At 44.1% G+C, this 7,657-nt stretch overlaps 5 protein-coding genes across 6 annotated transcripts in view; 4 read left to right on the top strand and 1 right to left on the bottom strand.

The window, feature by feature from the left end:
- LOC134198105 (uncharacterized) overlaps positions 1-644 on the top strand; it is a 23,817-nt gene extending 23,173 nt beyond the window's left edge. For both annotated transcript variants that reach the window (XM_062667441.1, XM_062667440.1), the window contains exon 20: positions 41-644. In XM_062667441.1, the coding sequence (XP_062523425.1) occupies positions 41-302 (262 nt within the window). In that variant the 3' untranslated portion in view covers positions 303-644. The remainder of the gene's footprint in view (positions 1-40) is intronic.
- Positions 645-1,215: 571 nt separating this feature from the next.
- Positions 1,216-1,992, bottom strand: LOC134176591 (uncharacterized). The gene has a single exon (XM_062643256.1). It carries the CDS (start codon positions 1,943-1,945, stop codon positions 1,382-1,384), a length of 564 nt encoding a protein of 187 aa, XP_062499240.1. The 5' UTR covers positions 1,946-1,992; the 3' UTR covers positions 1,216-1,381.
- An 881-nt stretch (positions 1,993-2,873) lies between these two features.
- LOC134176479 (uncharacterized) lies at positions 2,874-3,622 on the top strand. The gene has a single exon (XM_062643149.1). The coding sequence runs from the start codon at positions 2,874-2,876 to the stop codon at positions 3,492-3,494; it is 621 nt and encodes a 206-aa protein (XP_062499133.1). The 3' UTR covers positions 3,495-3,622.
- Positions 3,623-4,300: 678 nt separating this feature from the next.
- On the top strand, positions 4,301-5,063 carry LOC134176478 (uncharacterized). Its single transcript, XM_062643148.1, has one exon. The coding sequence runs from the start codon at positions 4,301-4,303 to the stop codon at positions 5,003-5,005; it is 705 nt and encodes a 234-aa protein (XP_062499132.1). The 3' UTR covers positions 5,006-5,063.
- Positions 5,064-5,937: 874 nt separating this feature from the next.
- LOC134176225 (uncharacterized) lies at positions 5,938-6,857 on the top strand. Its single transcript, XM_062642907.1, has one exon. The coding sequence runs from the start codon at positions 6,023-6,025 to the stop codon at positions 6,695-6,697; it is 675 nt and encodes a 224-aa protein (XP_062498891.1). The 5' UTR covers positions 5,938-6,022; the 3' UTR covers positions 6,698-6,857.
- Positions 6,858-7,657: the final 800 nt, after the last annotated feature.

The following is a 7,657-nucleotide window of genomic DNA, read 5'->3' as shown; positions in this document are numbered from 1 at the left end:
TGCTATCACGTGACACTCACATGACAATGATGTTATCTAGATATGACGTCATGATGGACTGTTGGGACGAGAACCCACTCTCAAGGCCTTCGTTCTCTGATCTTGCACAGATGTTCAACAAGATGATGTCCGGTGATACCCACAGCCATCTCCTAGAACTGAACGTGAACCTAGACAGTGACTGTTATCTTCTCCCCGTTCAATTGGACGACCTACTTGGTGCAGACGCCGTCGAGAAGGAAGGAGATCACTCTGGGATGGAGCTGCCACGGTATGAAGCAATGCATGCGGCACCAAAGTAAGTGACAAAGAATTTCAGTAAGAAAGATGAAGCTACCTATATGTAAGTGACATATGAGGTACTGGTGGGTGTAATACAAACACAGAGATAAGGCAATTTTATTCACGTATTTTAGAGTAAATCCGTGTATGACTGAGAGTATACGTTTCTGTTGACTATATCTCGCATGTTGAACAGTCGACTTTAATGACTGATTGATATTAACGAACTGGTTATAATGTTTTTGTGCTAGTGAATTTAGAGGAGGATTTAATTAGAGGATTAGCGACATGAGATATGATAGAAGAAATTGATATCAACAAATGTGTGAGCTGATACCAGGCCAGCAGATTGTGAACACTGCAAAACTCCTGGCTGAAATAAGGCAGTTGGTGCATACGCAATGCATGAATTATGTGTGACGCTGATAAATGATCTGATGCATAGTACAGCAGAACCTCTCTAATCTCTGTATTCTCACTGTCCTGCCTCGCGTACCCAGATCTTAGTAGCCTTATCCGGGTTGCTGCCTATTGAAACGGTTATATCTACTAGTTGTCCACTAATGCGCATATATTCTGACTCACGTTATTAGTAGTCGTTGCGTCCCTTACCACAAACCTAAAACATGACGACAGTGCGCCAATGGTCTGGGTGTCCGAGGCAAGGTCTGGATCTCCGCGTCTGCGCTTTTTGCTACGTTTTGTAAATGTTTGTAATACGGACAACTTCACAAGGCTTGGCACAAAAGTGTTTGGATTAGCGAGGTTCTACTGTGTTGCAATTATACGGGACCTTCAACTCTTTATACGGGACTTGCATCAGACCTGCTATCTACTGTATCGGTTTTGCACGAGTACTGAAGCTGCAAGCGGACCGATGAAGTGAATCAGAATACCACACGGGTGAATCGGACAGAGGGAGTTGTTGTGATGTAAGTATGACTTCGATAAATTATACGGGACCTTGAACCAGTTATACGGGAGTTCCCCCTGGCCTTGCCATACCTATATTGATGAATTATGTATAATTCGGTAAATTCTAATCTACCGCGAAAGTTAGCTAAAACAGCGCGTGCGCGCGAGTATCTAGGTGCCAAACTTAGATGTCTAGGTTTCGTGCGTATTCTAGTGCTTTGTCTCGCAGATACTGTTCCACCTGATCTTTGACTTGACTGTACTTTTTGACGTCCAGTTTTATCATCAACGTCTCACAGTAGAGCTCCAGCTGCAGTGACTCCAAGACGTAACAACTAAGGACGCTGACTACTGTCCAGTCGTCAGTATGCGCTCTGTCTGGATCATGCCGTTCAATACTAAATTTCCAAGTCGGTTGTGAACCCTTGACCTTTAGCTCAGACTTCTTGGCGCGTAACGCCGTGATAGCGTTTTCCAGTTGTTTGAGAGAATCTCTAGACATTTGATCTTCTGCTGCGGCCTTGAGCACGGCTTGTGCAAGTCCGTCGACGTCGCCAGCTCTGAAGACATGAAGATCTGGAAACGGAGATTGCTTGGTTGTACTACCGAGGCTCATCAAGCATGACTTGTATGAGCTGAACCAGCCATACAAGTTTTCTTTCGTAGAAAACTTGTTGTTAGCAAAGTCTTGGGAGAAAGCCAAAGCATTTAGGACATCTGGTCTTTTTTCCAAGTGTTGTAGGTCCATGTGGTTCGGTATTGTTTCTCTCGCTTACTAGCTGGTTCACTTGGAATGTCGACAAGACTGCTGTTTTATACACTGCCACTCCCAGGATGTTGCGCAGCGCGCTAGCGTATGCAGAAGACAAACACACTCATGACCTTCCGAGAAAACGTAGCAGCCAAAGTGTATGCAAAGATTATCGGATTGTGACTAAAGCACGATGCATTGTAGTTGCTTCCTTGTGACCGCTGGCGGAATCTAGTGAGTGTTTGAGCCACACCTCTCTGTATGTCTACAAAAATGCTAACACTGAGACGCACAAGTGAGGCAGGATGTATACAGGGAAATTAGGTAAACGACAGCCCAGGAAAACCGACGGACAGTGAGCCAAAAAGACTAAGACAAATCCTACACACACACACACACACACACACACACACACACACACACACACACACACACACACACACACACACACACACACACACACACACACACAGAACGTATACATGCAGAGCCCTGTATTGTTACTCCATCATTATTGCTGAAGGAATGTATTCAAGTGTCAAAAGAGATTGTGAAATTAGAGCCGCCTAATACCATCTCTGAAAGGCTTAGAGTGAGACCAGATGCTCAGTCAATAGTCTTCCAACTGACCAACTGATATAACTATTAGGTTACTTGAAATAGATTTGAGGATGTGTCGCATACATGTAGAGGCCGCGAGTGCAAAGATACCAAGAGTGTTTGATGACGTATAAGGGCTAAACAAGCTCGTCACTTATCTTATCACAATACGATGAATGGTCGGAAGTCACACTACTGTGCATGGTGTTCTCCGACCCTTACAGATTGCCAGGAATGTAAACAGAGGAGACAATGCAATCAACGTGGGCGTACTCGCACGGGTTGCTTTATCCGGGGGATTCAATTTGATCTCAACCATTCTAGAATGGCCAAAGCAATACAAGCAGCATCATCATCAGTGTACAATTTCTTTGCACGTGGCAGACGCAATGAAAATTCAAGCGAAAGCCATATATCAGATCCGGATGTTTCTAACAGTCTACTGTATGCACAAAATTTGGCAGGGACCAAGTACGATCGAGATCACGACCCTCCAGGCTGGTTTAATGCCCTCAAGACGTCTCTTGCTCACTTGGCATGGATCACAAAACCGTCTCTCACTCCTGACCTTCAAGTTGTCAAAGGGCAAGACGTCAATGACCTCGTTCATGCTGTCCTCAAGCTAGCAGCTGATGATCAGCTGTCTCAGGAAGCTCTCAAACAGATACAGCAATACATTGAGACTCACAAAGATGTACTAAATCCCGAAGCAAATGTCAAAGTGACATATACTTCAGCACATTTCTCAACTTCTCCTTCTACTGATGGCTGGATAAAGCTGTTTGTCTTCTATGGCAGAATGCCAGAGTCTCATGAAGTTGAAGTTTACTACGAAACAGTCTACATGAAAGTAAACAAGAAAGCCTACAGCGAAGTACGAGCAGGAGTGATACAGAAGCTTGACGAAGATGCCAAAAAGCACATCCCTGATTTATCAGGCCACTAGAAATATTATTCTAGATGACATTTGTACGACAATTGCTGCACCAAGGACATAATAGATCATTTGCACTAAGAATAGAGTTGAATGTCGCTTTATGGCTTTTGCTTTTGCATCATGCACCATGGTTTAGATGTTTTATTGAGACAATTTGTGCTGTATACGTACTTGTTGCAGCTCATTCTGTATGATAGTAAAGTATGTTTCTCTCGAAACGGACAATATAAATGAGAAACGTCGCCCAACCCTTGGCTGTAGAAACTATACACCCCGCGAAAATGAAATGAATAAGTAAGCGATATACCACTTTAGTTAATTGCTATTTATCTGTTGGGTGTACACTATGCGTCTGTAGGTTAGGCGTTTATTAACAGCCTATATAATCTTGCAGTTGTACAGCTTACTTTGTATTAGAAAGGTAAGGTTAGGGTTAGGGTTAGGATTAGAGTTCCGGCCTCGCGCTCTGCTGTCTCTCTGAAAAGTTGCTTCAAACGCTTTGAGATGTCGTTTGTGCATGGACCCGCACAGCTCGTCGCCCAACTGTGGTCAGTAACAGAGAAGCAATTAGTATAATTGAGCGTGCTGCTATTGCCATAGAGTTACAAGGGTGCACGGCATCTGTTATGAGAGGAAGACTACATAGGGGTAATTACTTACCGCCTACGTATGCTGACGTTCCGAGAAGGTTCAACCAAACATAGCATGAAAAGTACACGTGGCAGCTCTAGATAATCGGATTCAACACAATAACAACGCTTTCTAGTGTTTTCTTGGTGTGAGTTCGCGAACTCTTTGACAAATGCTCGACCCCGATGGCTGTGGCAGACGACTCTAGTATCGTGCCCAGCATAGATGATCTTGACGGGCAACGGCGTCGTCCCAATATGGAGGGGAGCACTGTAACTGCGTTTACAGACGACGTGACTATCCAAGACAAGCAGGACGTGCACGATTCTCTTCTCCTCGCTCGACTCGCCGCAGCTAAAAAATTTGACGTCGAAGAGAGGCCAAGGGATTGGTACAAGGAGTTCTTGAAGGTGCTTGTTAACGTCGGCTGGAGGATCAAACACAAACAATTTCAAGAAATCCTTCAACATTCATCTCGCCTGCCCTTCAAGGATTTCGTCTCCAACACGACGTACGAATCAGCCAGCGAAAACGAAAAGAAAGTCATTAAAAAATCATTAGACGACGCTCTCTCGTCAGCTAAGAAAGTGGAGAAGTTTGAAGATTCGATCTCTGATGGTAACAAGGGACACCTTGAAGTTGGCGTAGCAACTCGACAATCCACCGTTGGACTCACTCTGCTCGTCAACGGATATTACTTCTCAATGAAACCTCAACCTCTTCATCATGATCGTCGTCGTTCTTTCCGGATGCAAGTCAATGTATCTGAGATGAATCTCTATGTGTCTACTACACAGCTGCAATTGAACGAGACGGTCTACGGACAAGTGAGGCAAGACATAAGAGAGAAATTGGAAACACGAAAGTCTAAGAAATCCGAGAAGAAGTAACTCAGAATGTTTGCTTTTAATTAATGGAGATTTCAATGAGAAGTTTAGACGAGTTTATTAGAATACATGCAGAAAGTCTATAGTTCTGTGTATCCGTAATCGATCATTATTGTTGAATAAATGTATCCAAATGTCAACAGATTGTGAAATCAGAGCGGTCCATACCTTTTTTAGTTCTTTGAAAGCCTTTGAGTCTATAAACAGCTGTTCCGTCAAATTGTTGTTCCATGCATGCAACAATAGGTTTAGATATTGCTATTAGGTTTCTTAAATCAGACTTGGCTACTGTCGCATACATTGTAGAGTTCACGAGAGCAAAGATAGCAGCAAGAATGCCTGCAGGATGACGTACTATTGACTAACACGACCGTCCGTCCCCCTTTGGTATGCACGGTTAACGAAGCTCATGCAGAATTCGATGACCACTTTGGCGTACATGCAGGCACTGCTTGCTACTCACTCGCGTCTCTGCAAGCAACCCCTCATGCACAACAATGTAAGGCTGCCCTGAGCTCGTACTGTCGATAGCAAACATTTTGGAAGGCGCCGACCTTGAATGGTATGTAACCTTAGCTGGCATTTCTATAGACACTTCGCTATGTAATTAATCTAAGTGAGGTTTGCAGAATAGATAAGGATCTAAACCAGTAACAAATACGTGTCTGGTTATTTTATGGACTTAGTGCAGGCTCGATGATTGAAGTGTTTCTATACGCGCAATATTAGCAAACCGCTGACCTGTCCTGGTATGCTTTTCTTTAGCATCCTCGTGCTCGTCAACTAACAATTAAGCACTAGAGACGCGCATTAGTACGGTCTTAGGAAAATAGATAAGAATGCAAAGCAGCATCAGCGCGGGTATATCTATTGCTAAACTCACCGGCCGTTGATCATTCTCTCGATCAAGTTTGAGGTGTAAAGATGGCTAAGAGTGCCCACAAGTGCAAGACATATTTGAGCGCCCTTGAACTGGACCTGCCTCCGGTGGTACATTCTGGCTCTAGCCATTACCAAGTAATGAGAGCAGCTGCTGATGACGACGGCAAGAACAAACCCTCAGTTGTTGGCTCAATGGTCGTGACCCCAAGTCCTGATCTAAATCAAAGTCTTTTCCATGATGTCCAAAATTCGTGTCTCTTGGCGCAGCTTGCTGCTACTAAGAAAGTTCCAGACAGTGAGAAGGATCTAGTCGCGTGGTACAAAGCCTACAAAGAGGTGCTGGAGAACATTGGATGGCGTATAACTGACTTTGGATTCAACAAGAGCGAGACGAGCTCGTCGAGTTTCACCGTCAAAAAGGCGATCATTGGCTTCTTGGAAACGCTTATTCCAGGAGCAGAGCTCACAGGGATCAAGACAGCTATTGACGCTCTGTCTAAAGCAGCAAACGGAGATACATTGGAGGTATTCAAAAAGACCAGCAAGAAAGAAGAACACGGAAAATTCCAGGTTGGGACGGCCAAACCATCCAATGATACGGTTACTTTTCAAGCCGGTGCTTTCTACTTCCCGAGTTCAAGCTCTTCAGGAACGGTAGCTTTCTTCTTTGACTGGAGTGTTTCCAACATGCAGCTCTACCAAGCCGACCAGACGATGGATCTTAACCTAGAGATCTATAAAGAAGTACGAGACGACATAATCAAGAAGCTTGGTCCGCATGCCAAGACCTACGTCAAGAACATTGAGATCTGAACAGCATGTTAAGTGCTCTTTCGTGCCGATCGCGTTGATAGACGCAGTAAGGACACACTACGTTTAGCGTACGTTATTGTCGAAAAATTGCTTGTTGTCTGTATTGCTTACGTTTGCTGAGATGTGAGACGAGCGCAGCGTTTCAATCAACATGACTCTAGCATCATCAACTGTCTATTGTTACGTCGTTCGTGCACGCCCCTATGCATGCACAACGGTGACCGCCTACATCCGTGGCTGTAGCGCCAAAACTAGCGACAGATTGCGTATTTGCGACAAAGAAGGGACCACGTGCTCAATCATATACACAGAATCACACGTCGATCATGCTACATGCGGCAATCGATGGCTAAAAAGTTTTCAAGGTTTGGAGACGCATACAGTGGCGTAACCAGACCAAACTTTTGAAATGAGCAACTAGGTAGTATTATTAGTAATGCGTGAACCTCCGTCGAGCGTCGCTTCAAATGAAAGCTACGAAGCAATACTCATTGGGAGTAGTTTCTACAGTACCTGGAGGAGAGTTGAATTTTCTAGTTACTGTAGAGTTGTACTGTTCCTACCCAAAATGGATTTTCCTCACTCGTAACTTGTTACTGCACTCTAGCTACTCTAAAAGATTTGGCCAGACTTCAAATTTTTCCAAAGCTATAGTTATAAATTCTGTATGTCTTTGTGTATCGCTTTTACAATCTAAACTGTCTGTATAGATACATATTGTATCAATTTACGTACATTAGCTACGGTATCGGTAGTTGGCAACGCGCGTTAGCAAGGAAGTCCAGTACGTAACGCGCGCACTACTCTTCACGTTTGTGAATATTGCGGCAGCCAGATTGGAGGCTCGTAGATTTTCAGGTAGCGCTACTTGAAATACAACGATTCTGTTGTTTCTGATCAAATATTGACGTCTTTCTGGCTAGATGTTCTCTCATGTCGAACAGCGCGTAGTGATTGGCT

This window comes from Corticium candelabrum, chromosome 2 (genome assembly GCF_963422355.1).
Source record: "Corticium candelabrum chromosome 2, ooCorCand1.1, whole genome shotgun sequence".
Taxonomy (NCBI): domain Eukaryota; kingdom Metazoa; phylum Porifera; class Homoscleromorpha; order Homosclerophorida; family Plakinidae; genus Corticium; species Corticium candelabrum.
Note: the sequence above shows the minus strand (reverse complement) of the source record. Positions and strands in the feature narration are given on the sequence as shown.

Coding starts and splice junctions, on each gene's coding strand:
- LOC134176478 (XM_062643148.1), top strand. CDS start 4,301: ATGGCTGTGGCAGACGACTCTAGTATCGTGCCCAGCATAGATGATCTT.
- LOC134176479 (XM_062643149.1), top strand. CDS start 2,874: ATGGCCAAAGCAATACAAGCAGCATCATCATCAGTGTACAATTTCTTT.
- LOC134176225 (XM_062642907.1), top strand. CDS start 6,023: ATGAGAGCAGCTGCTGATGACGACGGCAAGAACAAACCCTCAGTTGTT.
- LOC134176591 (XM_062643256.1), bottom strand. CDS start 1,945: ATGGACCTACAACACTTGGAAAAAAGACCAGATGTCCTAAATGCTTTG.